This window comes from Lithobates pipiens, unplaced genomic scaffold (genome assembly GCF_037356315.1).
Source record: "Lithobates pipiens isolate NorthernLeopardFrog02 unplaced genomic scaffold, aLitPip1_a1.2 Scaffold_8, whole genome shotgun sequence".
Classification (NCBI taxonomy): Eukaryota; Metazoa; Chordata; class Amphibia; order Anura; family Ranidae; genus Lithobates; species Lithobates pipiens.
Genome location: NW_027507903.1, coordinates 180952844 through 180979630, shown reverse-complemented (window position 1 = coordinate 180979630; position 26787 = coordinate 180952844). Strand labels below are relative to the sequence as shown.

The 26787-nt window shown below is 41.6% G+C and overlaps 1 protein-coding gene across 1 annotated transcript in view; it reads right to left on the bottom strand.

The window, feature by feature from the left end:
- Nucleotides 1-26787, bottom strand: part of ABCD2 (ATP binding cassette subfamily D member 2) — an 81965-nt gene that overhangs the window by 42214 nt on the left and 12964 nt on the right. The window contains exons 3-5 of the mRNA XM_077472669.1: nt 26526-26647; nt 14892-15057; nt 4538-4632 (exon numbers count right to left, since the gene is read on the bottom strand). Of these exons, the coding sequence (XP_077328795.1) occupies nt 4538-4632; nt 14892-15057; nt 26526-26647 (383 nt within the window). The remainder of the gene's footprint in view (nt 1-4537; nt 4633-14891; nt 15058-26525; nt 26648-26787) is intronic.

The window sequence follows — 26787 nt, the reverse complement described above, 5'->3', positions numbered from 1 at the left end:
ATCTTGATAATGTTTCCCACCTACAAGGACCAAAAATCCTGTACCAAGGTTACCATGCTTCCTGCGTCCAGGAGAGCCAGGACTTGAACCTGGTTGATACATTGCATTCAAAGGTTGGTCACATTGCATTCAAAGGTTTCCCCCACCACTACCAGAAATGGGGTGTGCAGTATAGACTTACTGTGCAGAGAAAGCCTGTGTAAAACCCCATGTTGCATGGGCTATTCTTGCCATGGACAAAGGGGACTTCCTGGGACCTATCTGCCCTGTGGCATTAACTATGAGAAGCAGACAGAGCCATCCCTAACAATTTTTGGGGCTACATCAATTTTATTCCCACCTGTGGTGTAAATAACTATAAGAATGATCTGCATGTACATTCACCCCCCTTATAACCCAGGTAAACCTCTCTCTCCCAAATCTGATGTTCCCTCTATGTATCTTCCATTCCCAGTGTCAGTACATCCCACCTAAATGTTATATTGTTACTGATTGTAAGTAAATAATACAAAAAAATAAAATTTTACAGTTAAAAAGTGAGAACAAAACAATGTTACTAAAAAGCTGTGCAATATTTAAGGTAGTATACAAATGACTAATTACCACGTTTAATTAGAAACAGCTAAATGCAAATTGTATGCAAATACCTTGTAATTATCTCTAATGAAATGTGGTTACTCTGTAATTATGTTCAGAAGAAACACTGTTTTTGGAAACAGAATGATTCTGACTTTTTGCTATATATCAGCATGCATCTAATCCTCAAGTGTTAATATGCTGTACCTTACAGATATCATTTAAATTAATTACATATTGAATGACTTATGTTCCCTTTATTATCCACATTTATTCAGTAATTATTTTTATCCCAAAAAATAAATGTTTTGTCTGTTACATTTACAAAGATGACAGAAACAGCTTTAAACTCTTTTCAGGAAGTTTCCTGCTCTGTCCCTCCCCCGCTTCAATAACTTCAGTGCCCCGATGCCTCCTGGGATATGTGATGTCCATATCCCTCCCACCAGGCACCAAGAGCACTGCATGTCATTCCATTTACTAAAAGGGGTGCAGACATAGCGATGCATGATCAGGAGGCTGCGTCTGAACCCAGAAGAGCCAGAGGGGAACATGGTGGCACGAGACCTGAATGGCAGATGTAGAGAAACTGGACAACGTTGGATCCGCTAGGTGGGTGAGTATCTGCACTGTGAGGAACCCTAAGGTAAGCGGGTGAATTTCTTCTTTAATATTGCTGTCTTTTATGAATTAAAGAGGTTCAACTTTTATTCAAAGGGTAAATATCCTTTTACGTGAATGCTCTGCTAGCCTGAAAGTTTCAGCATGTGTTACCTTATGGAAACCCAACTGAAATTAGCCAGGGGTGCTTTTGTAAAATCTTACAGCAGATGTCTCTCACTCTGTCTCCCATTTGAATGCAGGTTTACCAGTCTTTTATAAAACGTACACACTTCTGTAAACTATTCTCCCCCAATAATATACTGTATATCAACTTTTTACAATATTGTAAAGGAATATATAGCTTTTCAACATCTTGTTTTAGCTATATAATACATGAATATGGTCTGGCTAATGTCATTTCTCTTACCAATGCTAGATCACGTCTTTCCTTTTCTGTAGCAGTGTAAAGTAGTTGCTCTTATGCCTTTGTACAGCATTTTTGGGTGTCCCTTGGATATTCTAATCTGCTAATCACAGTTTTAAAAAAAAAATGAAAGGCTGAAATACCTCCTCCCACCACTGGTAACTAACAATTGGTTGTTCAAGCAATGAGCAGCCTAAGGCGGTTCAGCATGGACTGGCCGAGATTCGAACCATGTATGGGCAGACTGAATGTACCTAGTTGACGATCAACTTGGGTTCAACCACCCTGTCAAGTTTACTTGTGATTCTCTCTAGAGGCTGCTATAGCCACTAGCAATAATCACTGTCTTCTCCCGGCGGGGCTTCCCCTGCGCTCCCCCCCCCTCCCCCATGCTGGGAGAATACCATGTCTGGACAGGAGGGATTACCTATCAATACTGTCTGCGTTGATGGGGGAATTGTGCGAATTTATTTTTTGCAACACGTGGTTGCAGGAAATACATTTGCACTGTCTATGGCCTGCCTTTGTGTTCACTAGTAAATTGTAGAGATTTGTTGAAATGCAAAAAGGGGAAGGCCAGGCCTTAACTTTATCAGCAAAAGCAGAGTTCAGCATATCAGAGTGCCCTGGGTTTAGGGGTTCTTGGGGAGCTGAAGACAATGAACACTTGAGAGTGCTTGAATTGCATTCTGGCTACTAATTTAACATGATGTTTAACAGGAAAGAAAAAGGAAAAGGTTGTTTTGATGTTTAGTTTGTAGTTTTACAGCTTAGTAGTACAACAGAGTGATTTTGTTTTATTGTTTGTCTTATCTCAGTGTGCATCTGTCGGAGTGCCCATACCCACAATGAATTACTTAGCGTCATACAATCTCTCTATGGTTTATCCTGTAATGGATTTTATATTAGCCATTATTCAGCAAACTTGCTGCCTAAGTAGGCCCCTTTCACACAGGCTTTCTGATCAGTTCCGCCTGTCAGTTTTTCAGGCGGACCTGATCGGATGCTCTGTTCACCCACAGGGCAGCAGATGTCAGCGGTTACATGTCTGCTGACACCTGCTGCTATCCAATCTGATCTTGTCCACCAAATCCAGATGGATGGTGACCCTATTTTCCATCTGACTGGCAGACCAGATCGGATCAAAATGGACAGGCGGTCTGTTTTCATCCGATCTCCACAGAGGAGAGCGGGACACTGACAGGTCCGTCTCAGCACAGTGAACGGATACAGACCTGTCGTCTGCCTGCTCAGCGGATCGATCCCCCCCTGAGCAAAGCGGAGCCTATCAAATGGACAAGCCTGTGTGAAAAGAGCCTTAATATGGGACACACCAATATCCAGTGGAACCATAGCAAGGAAAAGTACAAATGCAGAGGTCACAATAAAATTACTTTCAGCTAACTGTTAAAATGTTATCTATATATGTGTACTAACTAACAAGTACACAGCATTTTTCCTTTGGTAGCTTTAGTTATATTTGCCCAAAAATAAATGGAAAATAAAACGTTAGACAAGCAACTAACTGATAAAAAAATGGGCTGTTACAAACATTGTAAAAACCTTGTATGTAAATAGATATGTGGGCCGTATAGCGAAATCATTACAGGGCCCTCTGGTCATTAAAGGTCATAAAGGCTATTCTCTAAGACATGTTTAGATCGAACATAAGTGCTTGGGTTTACTACATTGTTGGTGCAAAATAATAACCATTTTGTACAGAAAATCATTTGCGAGATAGAGAGAGCTGTGAGGCATCTTCTGAATTTGTACTTGGTCTACATTAACCTCCCTGGCGGTACGATTATTTCGGATTTTAGGTGCTAAAAGCGGTACCATTATTTTGCATGAAAATTTGGCGTTTTATATTGTAGTCCTGCAATTCTTAGGAATAACTCTCTTAAATCTGTCCAAACCAGAGTCTAGCAGACATCCCGGGTATGATAAAGTTTGAAAAATGAAATCATAAATTATAATATAAGAAATAATTATAAATAATTGTACCAAATAATAATATAACAATAATAAAAATTATTCAATAATGTAATCACATCAAAAACACTGAAATTTGCTCAGTTGCAGAATTGTCACTGTCATTACTTTTCAGTATTTGATGACGAATCTCCCCACAAATCGCTATCGCTCAATTCTGCGAGTGATTCTAATTTATTATCGCTGTTTTCTAGCTGCTCTAAAATCATTTTTGATGTACAGTGACAGTTTTGGTTGCTATGGACAATCTCCAGTTTCCAGGTATAAAGAACAGCTTTTATTATATAAAACTGCATGCAGGACACTGGGCAGACCACTAGGGACAACGGGGATGTGAAATATTTACATACAGCAATGTAATCTGTAAGATTACATTATACTGTAAGTTTACTGTTTGTTTCACTTTTTGAATTTGGCGCCGATCTCCGTGCCCGTGCGTCGCAACGCTCGCAGGGCACGGAGATCGCCGATGTGATAGATCGAGCGAGACACGGCTCGCTCGTACAGCGGGGAGACGACGCTGGATCCGAGGGAGAAGGTGAGTATTCCTCCTCCTGGATCCAGCGATGCAGTCCCGAGTCTGACTCGGGGATACCGCTCTTGGTATAAAAAATCCACCCCGAGTCAGACTCGGGAAAACCGTCAGGGGGGTTAACCTTACAATTTTTGTCCTGTAATATAATAGGGAGAAGAGGGCAATCCCAAAAATTGGCCATCTTGGGTAACACTCCCCAGCCTCATCAAAAAAATAAAAACTTAGATGAATGGTAAGCAACGAGATATGAATTTTGTAATATTCCTTTTGATTACATTTAAATAGGTATCACATTTGGGCACATCCCATTGTTTTTCTTTATTGCTACACCATCTTCTACATCTATAGTTGCACCCTCATGCACATTTAAAACATTAATTTCATAAGAGTTAACATACTTTACTTACTTCTATGTTTAATTTAGACACCACAACATCTCCATTTGGTGTAATGATAGGAACATTTTCACAAATTATCCCATGTTCAACGTCAATCACTTTGCCTGTGACAGAAAATAGAACCAAGGAAAAATACGGATCATATTCTAATAAACAATAATAATAGAACACCATAGACCAGTGATGGCGAACCTTGGCACCCCAGATGTTTTGGAACTACATTTCCCATGATGCTCCTGCACTTTGCAGTGTAGTGGAGCATCATGGGAAATGTAGTTCCAAAACATCTGGGGTGCCAAGGTTCGCCATCACTGCCATAGACTAACCTTTCTCAAACCATTTACCATGTAGGAACCCTTGAAAAAAGTCTGAGATCTCCAGGAATACACAAACCTGGTATAAATTACACTTTATCAATATACCTAGACTCATACAGCATTGATATTTGATAAGACTTTCTGAATGACCCCGTTGTTTCCTGGGACACACACATGTCCCAGAAGACAACGGGGCTGCTCGCCGAGGAGGAGAAATTGAAGATGCCGGTTAGGAAGACCGCCTAGCAACAGGGGTTTCTGGTGAGTAAAAAAGTATTTTTTTTTTCAAATTTTTTTTTTTTTATATTCGACAAAGCTGATCACCTAGCAATGGGCCTCTGTGATTGGCCCTTTACCAAGGTCTGTGATCAGCAGTATCCTAAGGACTCAGCGATTTTTTTTTTGATTTTTTTTTATTTTTATTTTTTTTGGATCCACCTGCTTACATAATGTAGAACATCATTTTATTATTACACAGGTAAGTTGTGCCCCTATAGCTATAGAGCAAAAGAAAAATTGCTAAACTTCACCTTTAATATATTTAAAGGTTTCAGTCATTTATCCCCTTTCCCTTAAGAATGTACATATTAACCACTTCAGCTCCGGAAGCATTTACCCCCTTAATGACCAGGCCATTTTTTGCGATACGGCACTACGTCGCTTTACCTGACAATTGTGCGGTTGTGTGACTTTGTACCCAAACAAAATGTACGCCCTTTTTCCCCCACAAATAAGAGCTTTATTTTGGTGATAATTGATCACGTCTGCAGTTTTTTTTTTTTGCGCTATAAACAAAAAAAAAGCTATATTTTTTACTTTTTGCTACAATAAATATCCAAAAAAAAAGTAAAAAAACGATTTCTTCATCAGTTTAGGCAAATAAGTATTCTTCTATATACTTTTGGTAAAAAAAAAAAAAAATCAAAAAAAAAAATCACAATGGGCGAATATTGATTGGTTTGCGCAAAAGTTTTAGTATCTACAAAATAGGGGATAGATTTATGTCATTTTTATTATATTTTTTTAATAGTAATGGCGGCGATCTGCGATTTTTAGTGGGACTGTGACACTGCAGTGGACAGATCAGACACTTTTGATGCTTTTTTGGGACCACTGACATTTATATGTCCTAAGTGTGTCCTAGGGAGGTGTTTCTAACTGTATGGGGGGTGGGCTGCCTGGAAGAAGAGAGAGAATGCTGATCCTAATCACTAGGAGCAGCAGATCTCTCTCTCCAACCCTGACAGGACAGGGATCTGTCTGTTTACACTGACAGTTCCCCATCCTGGCTCTCTGTGAAGCAATCGTGGGTGGCCGGTGGTCATCGCGCTCGCCAGCCATGTGCATCGGCTTGGGGGACACGCTGCAGGCACATGCTATAGAGAATTAAAGAGCCGGCGTACAAAGACAGCGATTCGCGCAGCCATGCCAACCTGCGGCACTACAATTGCTGGTCGGCAAGTAGTTAAGTTCTTGCAGTCTCTCCTGATAGCAGTGGCAGCCAGTGCAAATTTTTTGGTGGGGGCGGCAAACAGTATGCCACCGACACCCCATCGTCGGTCGCACTTACTCCATCGCAGCTTCCTATGCTTCCGGTGGCCTCCCGTTCCCCTGCTCTCCATGGCGACGGTGGCGGCATCCGTTTCCTCCCTCCTTCTCAGCGGCCAATCGGGAGCCTTCTCTTTTCGGCCAATCAGAAAACGGGTCTCACACCTGCTTCTGATTGGCCGGATTGAGGATCATTGTTATTAATTTTTTTTATTAATATTTATTCGTTGTTTTAACACTTGGGTGGGCTCAGGGTGCAATGCTCTGTGCCACGAGCCACCCTATTTTAAAGCCTAATCAGGTGCTTAAAAAAAAATAACACCCCGCTGCTGTAATTCAGGCGCCCGGCATTCTGAAAGGGGCTGGATGCTAGGCACCTGAATTACAGTGGCTGGGGTGTTTTTTTTATTAAGCACCTGATTAGGCTTTAAAGTAGAGTGGCTCATGGCGCAGAGCATTGCACCCTGAGCCCACGCAAGTGTTACCACAGCGAATAAATATTAATAAAAAAATTTACATTTACATTAAAATGAATGCGGTGGTCATGGATATTCATGCTATACATGAATCTATCCATTATTCATATAGGGGGTGGCGAGGATAAAGGGGGTGGCGGCCTGACACCCCTAATGGACGGGCTGCCACTGACACAGGTTTTATTTTTTTAGGCTTTTCACCATTTTGTTGTCTGTCTCTAGTCTCATACTATTTTAGTAATATCTTTTTCTAAGTGAGGTCTCCAAAGCTACACACAGTGGGGAAGATTTATTCCCACGCTGCAATGAAAAGGGAAGAGATAATAACTGCTGCAGGGAACTTGGAGGTTATTCTATAACCACAAAAGGAAATCAAAGATAAAAATAGTGCTGCGCTATTAAATGATACTAAAATGTAAATTAGAGGGTGTCAATGATGAACACACCTAATAAATCTACATAAACAATGGACAATAGCGTGCAATTAAGCAAATATCAGTGTGTACTAAACATATCACATGAAATACTTATAATAGTAATCAACAAAAATAAAATAGTAAAGTCATCTGAAAAATGATAAATAAATCCTCTGAAGAGTGATAAATAAAAAAGTGCACCATGCAATAGACAAAAATGAGGTGACTTTCTTTCTTCTGTGCAAAAAAGTAATATAAAGTGCAATATGATTTTTTTCTCTTTGCTGATGACTTCCTCTTCTGTGTATCCAATTTACCGTATATACTCGAGTATAGGCCGACCTGACTATAAGCCGAGGCCCCCAATTTACCCCCAAAAAACTGGGAAACTTATTGACTCGTGTATAAGCCGAGGGTGAGACATGCCTGTCCATCCCTGTGTGTCCATCCATCCCTGTGTGTGTGTCCATCCATCCCTGTGTGTGTGTGTGTCCATCCATCCCTGTGTGTGTGTGTGTCCATCCATCCCTGTGTGTGTGTGTGTCCATCCATCCCTGTGTGTGTGTGTCCATCCATCCCTGTGTGTGTGTGTGTGTCCAGTAGTAGGCAAGTTCAGGTTAGACCAAGTAATTAGGAGGCTGCAATAAGAGATAGCAGCCTTAGACTAAACGAGCTAGTAGCAATGTTTTGCTAAAACGCTCGCCAGTAAACGAAAAAGCCCCCAATAGATCACTTCACAGTGGATGTGGGATATATGTGCACATCTGAGGGTCAGGTAGTCAAAAGACAGGATGGTGCTTGGGTCCTCCTGCAGCAGGCGTCCATGCACAGTGTAGGAAGTTCCACCATTGGGGGGGGGGGGGGGTCAAAACACCCTGCTAGTGCCAGGCAGTGGGTTGTTTACAAGGCGGGTCAGCTACAAGGGCAGAGGTGGTGAGGGGGGGAAACAGAAAATGACATCTTGCTGACCTTTCCACAGACGGTGCCTGGGATCTTCTCCTTGATGCCCGGATCGCCGCTCTTCTCGTCTGACAGACGGCGTTGGCGCCTCGGCGGCCATGCCACTGTTCAAAAGCCGCGCCTCCGTCTGTGATAGGCGGAACACTCAATTTCCCAGCAGTCTGTGTTCCGCCTATCACGGACATCCTCTCATCCTCGTCCGTAGTATGAGGATGAGCGGATGTCCGTGATAGGCGGACCACTGACTGCAGGGAAATTGAGTGTTCCGCCTATCACAGACAGGGAGGCGCGGCTTTTGAATTGTAGAATGGCTGCCGTCTGTCTGCTCGACACGCTGATCGGGCAGGCAGACGGCGATGACTCGAGTATAAGCCGAGGGGGGCACTTTCAGCCTCAAAAAAGAGGCTGAAAATCTCGGCTTATACTCGAGTATATACGGTACATTTATAGTGCAAAGTAATAGCCAAAAAAGTGATGGCTTCTTCTGTGCAGCTATAGTGATGGATGGCCTCTTACCTCACGGCTGTGGGATAACAGCATGTGTATAATAGTCACAGGTAATTCTTGACAGTGACCAGACTCCTATGCTTGTGTATTTTCAAATGTGGAGATGGAGGTCTGTTCCTTTGCGAACAAAAAGCCATCACTTTTTGGGCAATTACTTTGCACTATAAATTTAAATTGGATGCACAGAAGAGGGAGTCAACAGCAAAGTGAAAAAAATCATATTGCACTTTATATTCCTTTTTAAACAGAAGAAAGAAAGTCACCTCATTTTTGTCTACTGCAAGGTGTACTTTTTTATTTATTACTCTTCAGAGGATTGTTTATCACTTTTCAAAGGATTTTACTATTTTATTTTTGTTGATTACTATTAGGGCCGGTTCACACAGCGAGGCGATGCGAGGCGACACGACTCGCCTCGCCTCGCTCCCGCAAGTCGCCCCCGTTCTGTACAATGGAACCGTTCTGAGAGGAGCGACTCGAGTCGCTCCGACTCAGAAAAAAGGTTCCTGTACTACTTCTGGGCGACTTGCATTGACTTCTATACAGAAGTCCTCTGCAAGTCGCCGCTGAGGTCCCCGCAGGTCGCGGCGAGGCAAGTCGGAGACGCCTCGCCGCGCCTCGCTGTGTGAACCGGCCCTTATAAGTATTTCATGTGATATGTTTAGTACACACTGATATTTGCTTAACTGCACGCTATTGTCCATTGTTTATGTAGATTTATTAGGTGTGTTCATCATACACGCCCTCTAGTTTACATTTTAGTATCATTTAACAGCGCAGCACTATTTTTGTCTTTGAGCTTCCAGGTTTTATTGTCAAGCTTAATTGATTGAGCTGAAGTTAGAAGCTGGCTGGCTACCACCTGCACCAGATTCTGCGTGCTCCAGTTTTAGGCTCCATGCACACTGAAGCTCAAAAAAGCTTTTTCTGGACGCCAGGTTGCTGGCAGAAAATGCTGGTTGAAAACGTGCTTTTAACAGCGTTTTGTACTAGCTTTTATGAGTGTTTTTTAGCGTTAGCGTTTATGGGCGTTTTTAATACAGATACACAGAGGACACTCCAAAAATCCCACAGCGCATTCCAAACTCCCACAATGCATTGAAAAAATAGAACACTGGACGCTAATTAACTAATTAACGCATGTTTATGAGCGTTTATGTGCGTTTGTCGTTTTTGGCAGTGAAACGCGAATTTCTGGCATTCAGAAAAAAGCCCATAAACTCCACTGCTCATTAAAGCTAAAAAACGCCCCTGTGTGCATGGACACATAGGCTAACATAGAGTGGAGTTTATGGGCTTTTAAAAAAAAACACCCAAACTCAAATAAACTGCAGTTTATGAGCTCCAGTGTGCATGGAGCCTTAGTAAGTCTCCCCCAGTATTTCAAATATGGTCTAACTAAAAATTTATATAGGGGATACAGGAACTCCTTCCTCCTGCTGGTGACCACCTCTAATAATACGCATTCGAATTCTATTCACTTTTTTTATTGCTGGGCCACACTGTTTGCTCATTTTGCCATCTTCTGAAATAAACACTGTAATTCCTGCCAAAGCTATACCCCCAATATTGTTTTATTAAAGGATTATTTTGTTCCTTAAAGCAATATTAAAGTCTTAAAAAGTGAGCAAAAAAGATCTAATAGATAGTCCTTCTGGCTTAAGCAGCGCTATTAGCTTGCTTGCTATGGGGGCACCCAAGCAGGAGTGCTCCCAGGCAGTGGCTCTGGGTGCCTATTCCCACACAGAGCCATGGTTTGGTCCCCCACCCTCCATCTCCTGATTGGCTCACTGGCTGTGATCTGGTGGTTCTTGCTGCTGCCAAAAGCCAATCAGGAGTGCCAGTCCCCAGAGAGCCAAGGCTCTCGTGGACATCGCTGGATCAAGAGAGGGCTTAGAAAGGTGTTGGGGGGGCTGCTGCACACAAAAGGTATTTTACCTTTATGCATAATTGCATGAAGTTAAAAAAAAACTGTGCCTTTACAACCACTTTAAGTACAGTATTTTACATCTATAGATATTGAATTGCATTTTTTACTGCTGGATCACTCTTCCAGTAGTACCAAATCATGCTCCATGTAACCATCACCTCCAGGAATATCAGTTTTATCACTTACAAACAAACAGATCCAATAGAACAGAATCCAGTGGTACACTACTAGTGACTGCTCTCAGTGAACCTCATTTATAACTCACAATAATATCTATCCTTTTGCCAACTGCGTAACCCCCCAAATCTCCAAGAGTTATGTCTTAGCTTGTATGACTTTTTTAAGAGAACCATATCAAATGCTTTGCTTACATCAAGCTATGCCCTGGAATCACACAGACTTTTCTTTAGTGTCTGTAAAGTCTCGTTAAAAAAAAATAGACATAATAAACATGGCATACTTACCTCCTCTGTGCAGTTGGTTTTACACAGAGCAGCCCAGATCCTCCTCTTCACTGGTCCCTCTTCAGTGCTCCTGGCCCCTCCCTCCTGTCGAGTGCCCCCACAGCAAGCAGCTTGCTATTTTCCGGGTCACAGCTCTGTGTGCTCATTCAGACACGGAGCCCTGGCCTGGCCCCACCCCCTCTCTCCCCTGATTGGCTAACTGACTTTGATTGACTGCACAGAACCAATGGCACCACTGCTGTGTTTCACCTAATCAGGAGGAGAGTCCCAGACGGCTAAGACACTCAAGGACATCGCTGGAGAGAGATGAGGCTCAGGTAAGTAATTAGGAGGTACTGGGGAGGCTGCCACACACAGAAAATGTTATATCTTAATGCATAGAATGCATTAAGATAAAAAACCTTCTACCTTTACAACTCCTTTAAAATCTAGCTGTCCACTAACCACCTCATATATGCACACCACCGATTCATTAATTTTATTAAAAGGTCCAACAACATCTGGCAGCAAATTAATATAATTATGATGAGTGCACTGACTGGTTGGCGAGATGTTTATCCGAGTCCTACGGTGTAGTGTAGTTAGTTTATCCTATTAGAGAAATGCTCACTATGGCCAGTGGGGACCTTCCGTGACAGATTGTGATTCAACATAGAATTACTAAGACTATAACTGCACACATTTGCAGAGATCCTAGTATTCCTGCTTAGAGATAAAGACGCTTGTATTTTTGTTTTGCATTAACAGATATTGACCATGATGTTTGGTAAGAACAGGCTGACCTTAAAATATCTCATTACAACTCTCTGGGGATTGAAGCAAATAGGCCAGGAATATGCAATTAGCGGACCTTCAGCTGTTGCAAAACTACAAGTCCCATCATGCCTCTGTCTCTGGGTGTCATGCTTGTGGCTGTCAGAGTCTTGCTATGCCTCATGGGACTTGTAGTTCTACAACAGCTGGAGGTCCACTAATTGCATACCCCTGAAATAGGCCAATGGTTGTATTTGCTTTTTCTCAATTTATTCAATGATCCAAGGTGCGTAAAAAATACACTAAAACCTTGTTAAACATGGTGAAAATATTGGACGGATGATTGTCCAAATGTTTTCCTCATGTTAGTCTCGAAAATGAAGAGGTTACTCAACAAAAATTCTTGCACGACAGGAAACAACTTCAGAAGTGATGTAATGTGTTGAATTGTATTGTAATATATTCTTTAGTTTCTGAATATGCGTAGTCTTGCTTTTGTTTTGTTTTTGGCCGAAAATCTTACTAGTTAAACGATAATCGCACATTGTTTTTATGTACGATAATACATTTTCTAGCCTGCACCTTCAGTTTTTGGCATCCAAACAGACGGAATTGGCTGTAGAAAGCACTATACTAACAATCAGATAGTAGGCCAATCGTTTGTAATACAGACATTTTGCTACAATTCCTCTAGGTATATTTTGCTCGTCACTGATAAACATCCTGATTCAATAAAAAAACATATCTCCTTCCTGTCTGCATCCCCAAAAGCATAGGGATGAAGCACCAGAGTATCATTTTTCTAGCCTTGTATGAACAGGTACCAAGGCGATAGCAATTTGTAATTTGCCTCCACCAATGAGGTGTTGAGTATGCCCTTGTGCACCATGGTAGACCATTTCGTCCATACCTCCTCCTCAATTATCTCCCCTAGGTCCGATTCCTATGCCATTTGATAGGAAGGTCTTTAATTTCAATACGTTTTTATTGTTTTCAACATAAATATAAACAGAAAGAAGCAAGAACATGACCAGGTGCCCAAAAATAGGCATTATGGTCTAATACATTTGAATTACACAAAAAAGAAAGATAGTGCATTTTATGTCATACATTTTGGTAACTTGTTAAGTCATTGAGGTAATATTTCAAACGTAGTAGTGACTTTTGTACAAGTGCAAATTCTATCTGTCTGGGCGCCCCTGTGGGGACCTGCTGCACCCAGAGACCGAGGAAATAAATGTGTCTCAACTGAACATTGGGAGTTAACAGAACAATAGTGTTGGCGTACATTTAAGTTCCACGAATGATTAAAGTGCTCATATTAGGGAGCTAATATACACTTGGTTACATGGTATGGCTATATATAGCTGAAAACAGATATGTTAGGGAGGAATAGAAGCGATAGTAAAAGGGGGGAAACCAGTTGAGAAGAAGGGAGGTTGTATGGGTAAAAGAGGGGGAGGGGGGTGAAAAGACAGCGAGCCTCATCTTAATGAGGGGTAATCCGTCCAGGGTGTGAGATCATAATTTTTGGGTTAGCCTCTCAAGGGTTACTCCCCAATGAGTCCTTGCTTCAGTTTATCTGAAGTAGAGTAATGCCTCCAGATACTCCAGATAAAGGAAAATGTTGCATGTTTGTACCGCTTTCAGCACCTAAAATCCGACATAATCATACTGAATTTGGCTTGCATCTCCTCCATAAGCATAATGTTGTTTATCTCACCTACCCATTCTATGAGGGATGGGGAGGAGGTAGTTTTCCAGTGTCTAGGAATTAGTTGTCGACCTGCACTGAGGAAACATTTTAGGAGGTTTATGTTTTTGAGATTTAACAGTACCAGGTAATATGGAAAGGAGGGCAATGGAGGGGGAGGGCGTGAGAGGTTTGTCGTATATTTCAGTATAAATTTTGAAGATTTTCATCCAAAATGGCCGAATCACATCACATTCCCGCCAGATGTGGTTTTACGTACCTTTCCAGCAGATGTCGGTGACTGATAAGAACATGATCTTGAGGTTGGTTGGCACATGATAACACCTAGATACCAGCTTGTAATTTGTTTCCTGAGTGTAGCTTGATATAGATGACTTATGGGTAAAGAGAAAGGCCTTACCCCATTCTGCCTCAGATATGTCTCTCCCAATTTCCCCTGACCAGGCTTTAGTGTACTTAGGTAGGGTGCCATGAATGTGATCCAGAATCAGTTTGTAGATCAGTGATAGGGTGTGACGGGGGGTTTCAGAGAGTGTGCATAGCTGTTCAAAGCCAGTCAGGGGTCTGTGGATCTGTTTGGAGTCGTGAAGTTTCTTACAGAAGGAGGTCAAGTGTAGACAAGTGAGCCACGTTATGTTGGAGGCTGTAGTTGTGTGGTTTGTCACAAAGGTGTTATTGACCGGAAGGTCTTTAGTTGCATTTTTATAAGGTAGTCAATCTGCCATTTACCAAACATTCACTCAAGATGAATGATTGTTAAATGAAAGGGACTGACTGGCCACCAGTGAATATGTGGTAAAAGTCAAATGTACTGCTTTTTAAATATTCCCCTCATTTTTATTTTTTGTTTAATTAGCATTAGTATGGTATTAGTATTAGAATAGTTGTATTAGCATTAGCAGTTTTTGTAAGTGAACATTTATTTTGCATAAAATGAGGCACTCTTTTATAACTTGAAAACAAATTGGGATATAGCAGCAAATGTTTTTCCTGACCTATCACCACATCAGCAGTTACTCCTGACCTTTAACCAAATCTCATTACAAAATATGAGCCTGCTTGCAACATTAATTCTTTCAGCATTGAGAACAGCACAACAAAGTGTAGGCTTTAGGAACATTTTGTCAACTATGATCTCTAAACCTTTGTACAGAGAATGAAATGCAATATTTGAATATTTTAGTGTGATTCAATTTCAAAACAGTACAGAAATAATTTGGTTTAGAACATATTTCCTCTAGTTTTTACAAAAAAGGGTAGCTTAGAAAGAAAAATTACCTTTAATTTCAAGGGGCCCTTCTATGTGAAATTCAGATTTTTCTTGGTTTTTTAGTTGCATCTGTGTTTCTTGAATCACTGATTTCTTGTATATTCCCTTTTTTACTTCATTAAAAACAGAAAACATGTTGTAAACCCTTGCTGTGTATCCTGCTAATTCTGTTACCTATAAAATAAATAAAGAATGATAATAACCATAATAAAGAGCAAACAAAAAATAGGGGAGAATGGGAAAAATGCATTCATTAGGGTTGATTTGGGTTAACCAAGTGTTAAATACAAATAATTTTTACTTTTAGAAAAAAAAAATGTTTCATGTGTAAAGTTGCTTGAAATTAAGATTTTTACAGATCGAAGAACAAGCATTTGATCTGCACAAAAGGCCTTAACAAAATACACTGGGTTGATTTATTAAAAGTGTAGAGGCCGTTCACTTAAAAACTTAAGTTTATAATAAAATGTTTATGAAGATGTGCTCACTTAACCTCCCTGGCGGTATGATTATGTCAGATTTTAGGTGCTGAAAGCGGTACAATTATTTTGAATAGAAATTGGGCGTTTTATATTGTAGTCCTGTAATTCTTAGCAATAACTTACTTAAATCTGTCCAAACCAGAGTCTAGTAGACATCCCGGGTATGATAAAGTTTGAAAAATTAAATCATAAATTATAATATAATAAATAACTATAAATAATTATACCAAACAATAATATAATAATAATAAAAAATATTCAATAATGTAATCAAATCAAAAACACTGAAATTTGCTCAGTTGCAGAATTGTCACTGTCATTACTTTTCAGTACTTGATGACGGATCTCCCCACAAATCGCTATCGCTCAATTCTGCGAGTGATTCCAATTTATATCGCTATTTTCTAGCTGGTTTAAACCACTTTTGATGTAAAAGGACAGTTTTGGTTGCTATGGACAATCTCCAGTTTCCAGGCAGAAAGAACAGTTTTTATAATATAAAACTACATGCAGAGCACTGGGCAGACCACTAGGGACAAAAGGGAGGTAAAATAATTTCATACAGTAATGTAATCTGTAAGATTACATTATACTGTATGTAATGTGTGTGTTTCACTTTTTGAATTTGGCACCGTTCTCCATCCCTGTGCGTTGCAGCGATCGCAGGGTACGGAGCCCGGCGATGTGATACATCGAGCAGAGGGAGGCTCGCTCGCACTGTGGGGGGACATCGCTGGATCCTGGAAGGATCGCAGGAAGGTAAGTAAACTCATCCTGGATCCAGCGATGCGATCCCGAATCTGGCTCGGGTTTACCGCTAATGGTACTGAATTTTCACCCCGAGCCAGACTCGGAAATACCACCAGGGGGGTTAAACTATCCAATCATTTGCAAGGATTTTTTTTTACGATATGATTGGGTATTAAATGTGAACACTGCTTCACCTTATTCATTAACATTTACTTTGCTGAGTGGACAGCCACTACTTATTTAGTAAATCAACTGCAATTCAACAATATATATATATTTTTTTCAAATATAAATGTTATTGTTTTATATAAAGACACAAAAAGAAATCAGAAAAAACACAGTACAAACAAAGTGTAACATAAGAAATACACACATATTTATCTCAGACAAGGCCTGCAGTCTGTATGGTGTAAATAACACAACATGGAACAATATAATCCATAGGACTTGTGACCACCTGATCAGCATCATCCTCATACATTTAACATTACTCTAGGATCGTCAGATGGGAATATCACCATGTCTCAATAAACAGAGGTTCAATTGCCCTGTCCAATTCTCGAATACCGTTAATTAAAAGAAAAAGAAAAAGGAAATAAACTCAGAAAAGTAGGAAAATTACCAGAAAAAAGGGGGGAATACAACGATCCCTGAGGGAACAAAAGAGAGGATAGAGTACTAGAGGGGAAAACAGGGGAGGAGATGGAGAGAGGTAAAGGGGAAAGGGAGGGGTAGGGTGACCCAGGGCTATGAGCATGTCTCCAGCCATGGCGACCATCAGGGCTGTATCACGTGCTAGTTTAAGAGTTAGACCCCTTTCACACTGCAGAGCCCATAGCGTCGGAGGTAAAACGCCGCTATTTTTAGCGATGTTTTACTGTCGGATTTGCGGCACATTTCGGCCGCTAGCGGGGTGCTTTTACCCAGCGGCCGTGAAAGGGTTAATAGCAATAGTGGCGTTTTGCTGGCGGTATAGCCGCGCTGCCCCATCGATTTCAATGGGGAGCAGCGGTGGAGGAGCAGTAAACACACCGCTCCAAAGAAGATGCTGGCAGGACTTTTCCTGACGTGCAGCAGTTTGGGGGCGGATTGCAGGCTCTATTTCTAATGCTATAGCGCCTGCAAAACGCCCTCGGTATGAAAGGGCTCTTAAGCATAGCCAATCCTTCATCGGAAAGAATAAAGATATTCCAAAGCCTCCATGCCTTAGAGTGCTTCTTTTGTTTATTTTGTGCAGTGAGGACTAGATCCTCTAACTTTTTAATGTCCTCCACTCTGTACATCCATAGCCAGGGGGTGAACTTTTCTTCCACCGGAGAGGAATGCAGGATTTAGCTACATTCAGTAAATGTTGTATTATTGACTTTTTGTAGCTCTGTCCTAGGATCGAGGTGGCATGGAGCAGGAGAAAAGCAGGGTCATTACTGATTACATGGTCAGTAAATTTCTGGGTGACCGTTCTAACTATCATCCAAAAGTGTGGCAATCGGGGGCAGGACACAAAAATATGAAGAAGTGTCCCCACGTCTATCTGACATCTCCAACATTTGTTTGTGGAAGTAGGAAAGTAGGAGAGGGTGTGCAGTACCATCTGGTCAAGAGCTTATAATTAAGTTCCTGAATTTTTGTGCAGATCAAGGTTTTCAATGAGAATCTAATTATCATCTGTTTTTGAGCATCAGTAAACGAGCGCTGTAAGTCAGTTTTCCATTTCTGCAAGAAGGGCAGGTCAGGTTGTGTCGGGGGGGAGTTAAGCAACGCATATGTTTTGGATAGTACTTGAGGCAAGGCCCCCTCGTCCCTGCAGTACTCTTCAAAGGTTGTCAGTTCTTGATGATAGTGTGCCAGGTTTGCTATCGAATGTAGGAAGTGGTGTAGACAAATCGCCTTCCAAAACGGAAGGCGAATAGTGTCCAGTGTCAGTCAGGGCTTGGACAAAGGGCCACTGAGTGCCCTCCAGAAAATGAGAGGCCCGATCTCTCCCTGTTGATGTAAGTGTCACGTACTCTGATGGTTCCAGTCCCGGGGGGGGGGGGGGGGGATGCTGGGTTTCCCAGTATTGGATAAAGTGGGGATTCACCAGTGGAGAGATGGGTTGAGAGCTCCTACTCAAAGGGTAGTACCAATGACAGGATGAGAAGTCAGGGCTGGAGGTAATCGGTCAAAGCACCAGGCAGCTATTTTAAAAATTTAACGAAGCAGTAAGAACTGTTTGCAGGCTTTATTTACATAGTCGATGCAATCAGTGCTGCTGTGAGTGGAACGCGGCTGTAAAACAGCCATTCCTGGTGATTTCACTAGGTAGAGCAGATGTTTTGGGGAGGAAATTTGTTCAGCCACAATTCATGTACCCAGTGGGGGAGATTTACTAAACCTAGAGCACCCAGAATCTGGCGCAGCTGTGCATGGTAGCCACTCAGCTCCTAACTTCAGCTTGATCAATTAAGCTTTGACAATTAAACCTGGAAGCTGGCTGGTTTCTATGTAGAGCTACACCATATTTTGTACTCTCCAATTTTAGTAAATCTTCCCCAATGTCTTTAACAGGTTAAGAAAATTATTTTAGTTGAACCAATGCAACTTAAGTGTCTACAAATTGTGTACTTTAACCCAGCATGCCTGCAAAAAATGTACTTAATAGGAAGCCTGTTCCATCACTATATGGGCGGTCTATTTCTACAGTCGATTTCTACATGTATTTTGACGTTACATTGCTTTAGTCAAACATTTCAGTGACACTGGGGTAAAATTTTACAAAATGCAACAACTTTTGTTGCCAAAGGACACCAAATTCAGTCTGCTCACCATCCTACCTGAATCTTCCTTTACTAAAAACTAGTCTTCTAAAAACAAATCCTGTTTGTGGAACCAACTGTCACCACCTGGCAGTTGGTTCCTTTTATTAACTCTGTTAGCAAAGTGACAATTTTCTATTGTCCTAATTTACTAAAGGTTTGCACTTCTTTTTTTATTTTATTTTTTGCACCCAGATTCACTAACATTTTATTGCACCGGAGCATTATTTCTAAATACAAACTGGTTGATGATTTTGCGCTAAGGGAACGCTCACCATACATGTTTTGTGGCTGGTCCATGTATTGCTATGGCCATATTTATCGCCCCTCCCACCCAGACCAACTGTAATATAACAGAAGCCATATTATTCTGGGAGGACGTCATATGCTCCGGCGCGATCTGTCACCCACTTTATCCACCAGACACAGCCGATGACAGATCACTGTAGATCACATGACAATTGTACACAATGAAAGGCTTTGATTCATGCCTTTCATTGTGTACTATTGTGATGAGCTCCGTAACTGGTCACAGTCATCACATGGGCCAATCACAGCCCTTAGGTACCATGTAAATAGCTGTGGCCAATCACAGCTAACCACAATAGTAAACACTGAATGAATAGTTTTCATTCCGAAAAAAACAGCAGCTTATAACTAGGTTCGCACCGATACTAGTATCGGTAGAGGTCGACCGATATATCGGCCGGCTTCGCACCGATACTAATATCGGTAGAGGTCGACCGATATATCGGCCGGCCGATATTTGCCGTTTTTTAAATAATCAGCCGATTTGTGGACTTTGAAATGACTTCTGTATAGAAGTCAGTCTAAGTTGACTGAGTCGTCATAGCAACCCTTTCCTCCACTCTGGGCAGGCTGCCAAGAAAAGAACAGAAAGATACAATGTTTACACTTGAATGAATTAAGTCATCTCAGTGTGTAGAAGTTCTCAGTTTAACCATTTAAAGACTAAATCTTTTCTGACACTTGTTGCTTACAAGTAAAAATCCTGTATTTTCTGCCAGAAAATCACTTAGACCCCCCAAAAATGATATATATATTTTTTAGCAGAGATCCTAGGGAATAAAATAGCGGTTGTTGCAATATTTTATGTCACACGGCATTTGCACAGAGGTCTTTCAAATGCATTTTTTGGGGAAAAAAATACACCATTTAAAAAAAATAAATAAAATAAAAACAGTAGTTAGCCCATTTTTTTTTTTTGTCCAAAAGTTTTGACTACCTGTTTTTATTTAATATATATATATATATATATATATATATATATATATATATATATATATATATATATATATATATATATATATATATATATATATATATATATATATATATATTTTTTTTTTATCTAAATCATACATACAAGTAAACTGATTGGAGGTTTGTTTTGTTTAATAAATGTTTAAGTGTAAGAAATTTTCTGTATCACGTATGAAGGCCGCTTTCACACTAGAGCGGGCAGGCGTTGATGGTAAAACGCAAGTTTTAGCGGCTCTTTACCATCATTTTAGCGGTGCTATTTGGCTGCTAGTGGGGCACATATAACCCAGCTAGCGGCCAAGGAAGAGGTTAAATGCGCCCATGAAGCACCACTGCCAAATCGCATTGCATGCGCTTCGGCAGTGGTGCCCATTCATATCAATGGGCAGGAGTGGTGGATGAGCAGTATACACCACTCCAAACGTGCTGCTTGCAGGACTTTTTTTTAAGATCCTGCCAGCGCATCGCCCCAGTGTGAAAGCACTCAGTCTTTCACACAGACTGCAGGGGAGCCATTTTACAGGCACTTTACAGGCGCTATTTTTAGCCCAAAAGCGCCTTAAAACGCTCCAGTGGGAAAGGTGTGTTAGATCAAGGGGGATTAAAAATAAATAAATAAATAAAATAAAATCGGCCTAACATATCGGCCCAAAAAAAAATCGGCATCATATATCGGCTATCGGCCGCCATGATTTCTAAATATCGGCATCGGCCAGAGAAAAACCCATATCGGTCGACCTCTAAGTATCGGTATTGGTGCCGATACAGAGTATTTACCTGAAGCCGATACTTTCAGGCTCGGTTCTTTGAGCTGTCAATGGGTCTCCCCAGTGTTAAAGAAGTCTGGTAATTGGAGCTGTCAAAAAAAAAAAAAAAGCAGCCGGAATGTTTATTAACAACATTGCTCAGCCCTGAAACTAAAATAAAAAGAAACATTGTTTCTTTTTGTATACTTCTGTTTCTTCATCTGCAGATCAAAGGGATTAACAAATGTTCCTCTGTTTAACCCCTTAATAACCCTTAATTTAATCTAATCAGCCTTAATTAACTCCCTATTCTTCTGCATTTAATTATTATTTTCCTGCTTTTTATCTTTTGTTCACGTCTATAAACGATAAACAATTAAAACTTTTTTTTGTTTGCTTTGTTGGTGAATATTTTTACACATATATATTAACACAGGGCTCGACAAAACCCGGTCGCCAGGTCGCATTGGCGACTAGAAATAGCGACCTCGCGCCTGGGGCAGCACAGCTGGGGGTATCCTGTGTCTGTGGACCCCCCCAGCGTGATCGCGTCGGGCCGTTCCGCCGGCGGCCGAAAATTTAGGCCGCGGCTTTGAGGCCTTCTGCGGTCCTATGATTCCTTATGGAATCTGGCGCCCTCTTGTGGTCGCCGTTGGTATGACAAACCAGCAATGTTAATGAAGATTCCTCTGCCTGTATTATATTACCTGCCTCTTCTTCCCTTTATTTAGAACCCCCTAAACATTATATATATTTTTTATTCTAACACCCTAGAGAATAAAATGGTGGTTGTTGCAATACTGTCTGTCACACCGTATTTGTGCAGCGGACTTACAAGCGCACTTTTGTTGGGAAAAATAATTTAGTTAATAAAAAAATAAGACAACAGTAAAGTTAGCCCAATTATTTTTTATATTGTGAAAGATAATGTTACGCCGAGTAAATTGATACCCAACATGTCACGCTTCAAAATTGCACCCGCTCATGGAATGGCGACAAACTTTTACCCTTTAAAATCTGCACAGGCGACGTTTAAAAAAATTCTACAGGTTGCACGTTTTGAGTTACAGAGGAGGTCTGGGGTAGAATTATTGCTCTCGCTCTACCGATCACGGCGCTACCTCCTATGTGTGGTTCGAACACCGATTTTATATGCGGGCAGGACAGGGCGCGTTTAAAAATTATTATTTTTTCTGCTTTATTTTAACTTTTTTTTTTTTCCACTGTTCTTTTAAAAAAAAATGTTGTGTCACTTTTATTCTTATTACAAGGAATGTAAAAATCCCTTGTAATAGAAAAAGCATGACAGGTCCTCTTAAATATCAGATCTGGGGTCAGAGAGACCTCGGATCTCATATTTACACTAAAATGCAATTGAAAAAAAAATTGTCATTTGAAAAAAATAAATAAAATGTCCCTCCAAGAGCTATGGGCAATGACTTGGAGACGGGGGGGGGGGGGGGGGGGGCGGCGACGGCGCTGCTATCTTCCCACTCGTCTCCATGTCAGGCCAGGGACAGGTCCGGATCGTCGTCACGGACCTGGCTCCTAACTTTTTAAGCTGGCTCCTAGATTCCAAGCAAATTTGTCAACCCCTGTATTAACATATATTTACATATTTCACATTGAAAAAGCGCTAAATAAAAAAAAAAAATGTATTTGTAAATAACTTTTCAATGATTTGTACCTTTGCAGAGAGCCCTTTCACACTGCTCTGCCTAGGGCGTCAGCGGTAAAGCGGCGCTGTTTTTAGCACCGCTTTACCGTTGTTTTAGCGGCTCTATTTGGCCACTAACGGGGCAGATTTAACCCCCCGCTAGCGCCCGAAAAGGGGTTAAATCTGCCTGCAAAACGCTGCCGGATCGGCGTTTTGTCAGCAATATCGCAGCGCTGCCCCATTGATTTCAATGGGGAGCATCGGTGGAGGAGCGGTGAGTTCACCGCTCCAAAGAAGCTGCTGGCAGGACTTTTTCTGATGCCTTGCCAGCGCACCACTCCAGTGTGAAAGCCCTCAGGCTTTCACATTGGAGTGCATGGAGCAGCTGTTTTAGGGCGTTTTGCAGGTGCTATTTTTAACACTATAGCACCTACAAAACGCCCTCAGTGTGAAAGGGGTCTAACAGCTGAAGTTAAAACAAAACAATTGCGGTAGGTATCGGTAATTGGTATCGGCGCGTACTAAAAAAAAAAAAGTATCGGTACTTGTACTCACTGAAAAAATGGTATCGGTGCATCCCTACTTATAACTGTAAAACTGACAGTTCTAAACAATCATAGTGTGTAAAAACAAAAGTTCTACAGTGTTAGTATGGTACACTGTATTGCTCTGGTCACTGTATGTAAAAAAAAAATACTTTAACCTCCTTGGCGGTATCCCTGAGCGTGACTCGGGTTTGATTTTTTCTTGCAGGGGTGGTAATCCCGAGTCACGCTTGGGGCAACATTGCAGAGCGGCCAGCGGAGATCTCACCTTCTCCTGGCGCCCCAGCGATGTTCTCCGCTGTCCTCCCCTGTTATCGCCAACGTGAGATCACCGGCATCTCACTTTCTGGTTCCTTTCCCTGCGAGCAGCATGGGAGTGGAACTGGGCGGGAATTTCAAAAAAGTAAAACAGCACAAACACATAAAAAGAGGTGATACACTGTAATCTGAGAAAATTACACTGTATCATCTCTTTATCTTACTGCTAACTGTACAGTGCTCCTTGCCTCCAATAAAATAATCTAACATGGCATCAAAAAAGCGCCACTTCACTACAAAATCGCCTTTGGACCAGCTGAGTGACAGCGGCAGCGACATGAAGTTGCTTGCAGAACTTAGCGATAGTGAGTCATGGGGAGAATTGTCGTTTGACACGGATCTGGCAAGTGACAGCGGTGATGATCCTGCACCTGACCTCAGCGATGTGCGTACTTGGTGCCCTGTCAACTGCGATACAAACGATGTAGCGCCGCCAAGATTCCCCTTCACTAGATCACCTGGGATGAAGGTAGATGTCGAGCGTGACAACCCTCTGGCATACCTGTAATTATTCCTCACTGAGGAGGTAATTGAAAAAATTGTCACAGAGACAAATCGCTACCAAGAACAGCAATCCGCTACGCTGCATGCCAGGTTTTCCCGAAGCAGAAAGTGGGAACCGGTGACCAAAGAGGACATCTGGCAGTTTCTGGGACTCATTATTCTTTAGGGGGTGGTGGGGAAACCACTACGGAAATGGTACTGGACCACCAATAAATTAATGGCCACTCCATTTTTTGGCGCCGTGATGTCCGAATACCATTTTTCCCTCATCATGAAGTGTTTCCACTTCAAGAACAATGAAGAGTTTGATGAGACCACGCATCCTGCACCCAAACTAAAAAAAATCTGGGAGGTATGCCAAATTATCTTGACCAATTTCCAGCGGACCTACGTGCCAGAAAGGGACGTCTGCGTGGATGAACGCTTGATGGCCTACAAGGGACGCCTGACCTGGATACAGTTTATTGCATCCAAAAGAGCACGGTTTGGCATAAAATCCTACATGCTCTGCGAGTCATCCGCCGGTACATCTGGAATTCGGTCATTTCCACTGGTAAAGGCATGAAGTTCAACCCCAGGTACAGCGGCTATGGGATGGCCACATCATCAGTCCTTACACTGCTGGAGCCATTGCTAAACCAGGGATATTGTGTGACCATGGACAACTTCTATACGTCTCCGGAACTGTTTGAGATTTTGCTACAAAACAAAACCGATGCGTATGGTACTGTTAGGCCTAACCGACGTGACATGCCATCTATGTTCTCCAAGAAAAAGCTAAAAACCGGAGAAATGGTTGCCTGGCAGAAGGGTAAGATGATGGCAATGCGATGGCGAGACAAAAAAGACGTGTGTCTCATGAGCACTGTGCACAATACCTCCACTGCCATGGTCCACACAAAAGGTGGGAAAGATGTGCTGAAGCCGCAAGTCGTGAAAGACTATAATTGCACTATGGGAGGGGTCGACAGAGCCGATCAGGCAATAACGTTTTATCCGGCTATGCGCAAGCAGCAAAAAAAATATTATAAAAAGATTTCCCAGCATCTTCTGGAACAATGCCTTTGGAATTCATATATTCTATACAGAGCAAAGAGTGACAAGCTTCTTGTTCATGCTGATTTTATCTGGAAGGTGGCTGAGCAGATTTTTGTCAAACACCAGACACCATCAGGAGCTGTGAACAGACCTGGACGATGTGCTGTTGACGTTGCCAACCCAGAACGCCTAACAGGTCGTCACTTTATGGACTACATACTACCAACCGCAAAAAAGGCAGCACCTACCAGGATGTGCGTGGTTTGCTGTTCAAAGAGAGATAGCAATGGAAAAAAAGTCAGAAAATAAAGCAGGTTCTATTGTCCGGATTGTGATGTTGGACCGTGTGCTGTACCTTGTTTCAAAATTTATCACACTCACATGTTTATTGAATTTTCTTTGTTTGACAAATTTCATTATTTCGCATTACATTATTGAATAAAATTATATTATTTATTAGATTATAATTCATGATTTTGTGTTTCAAACTTTATCACATCTGGGATGTCTACTTGTTTGGTCAGGTTTAAGTAAGTAATTACTAAGAATTGCAGGCCTATAATACATAACACCAAATTTCCATGCAAAATAATTGTACCGCTTTTGGTACAAAATTCCTGACATAATCATACCACCAGGGAGGTTAATACTGTGCTTGATTTGGTAGATATTGCAGGATATACATGCTTCTCGTGGCTCCTGACAACTTGTTTAGCTGCATCAATGAAAGACCAGCAATCACCCTCCAGAAAAAAAACCCTCCATTTAATTGCTTTACTTATGCACACAGCAGTATGTGTAAAGAGGCCAGTTTGCATAGGGAATGTTTGCTTGCAGACTGTATCAGCAGAGGCAAATGTACAACATTGCATCTTATTAATGCAGGGACAAACTTTCATGAATTAATGTGTGAATGTACGCACAAAGTTGACTGAGTTTTCTTTTCATATGCAGCGTTTACTTTAGTGACTTAGGCCCCTTTCACACTGTCGGACCGTTCAGGTCCACCTGTCAGTTTTGACGATGGACCTGAACGGGCGCTCCATGCTGGTCTATGGAGCGACAGATGTCAGCGGTGACATGTCCACTGACATCTGACCTGGTCCAATCCGCCAAAAGCAGACGGATGGCCCTACGCCCGGATCCGTCCCTGGTGGATCGGGTGAGATCTGATGAAAACGGACATGCTGTCCGTTTTCATCCAATCTCTACATAGAAACCAGCGGTGCTGGACAAGCCCCGCTCCGCTCAGTGAGCAGAGAGGGACCTGCCATCAGCCGGCTCAGCGGAGATCAATGGAGAGATCTTCCGATGAGCTGGCAGACAGAGGCGGACTCCGAGGCAGCAGATCCACCTAGTGGGAATGAAGTCTTAGTCCTCACATGTCTTCATATTAAGTTTGTAACTTTTGCTTGCAGATGATGAGACATACAGTACATTTATTTTAAATTCAGTTTATTTTTTTGGGTTCAAAAAGATATATCAAGCATATATGCATTTAGAGCTATTATTATTTGTGGTACCTCTTTATATGAACTCATAATTCTTTCAATTGCATCTGCTCCTGAAGCCAGCAGGTTTCTAGCTGTGGTGAAGGCTTCGGTACGTTCACTCACCATTACATGTTTTTGGCCATCTTCTAAATCTAAGGAATAAATAGATTAGCGAGCAATAATGTTTTTCTACAGCACACACTCTTTCAGATATGAATACAGACAACATGACCTGCATATTTATGAAAAGATGTCAAATTTCATATTTACAAGCTAATATCTGCAGGGCTGC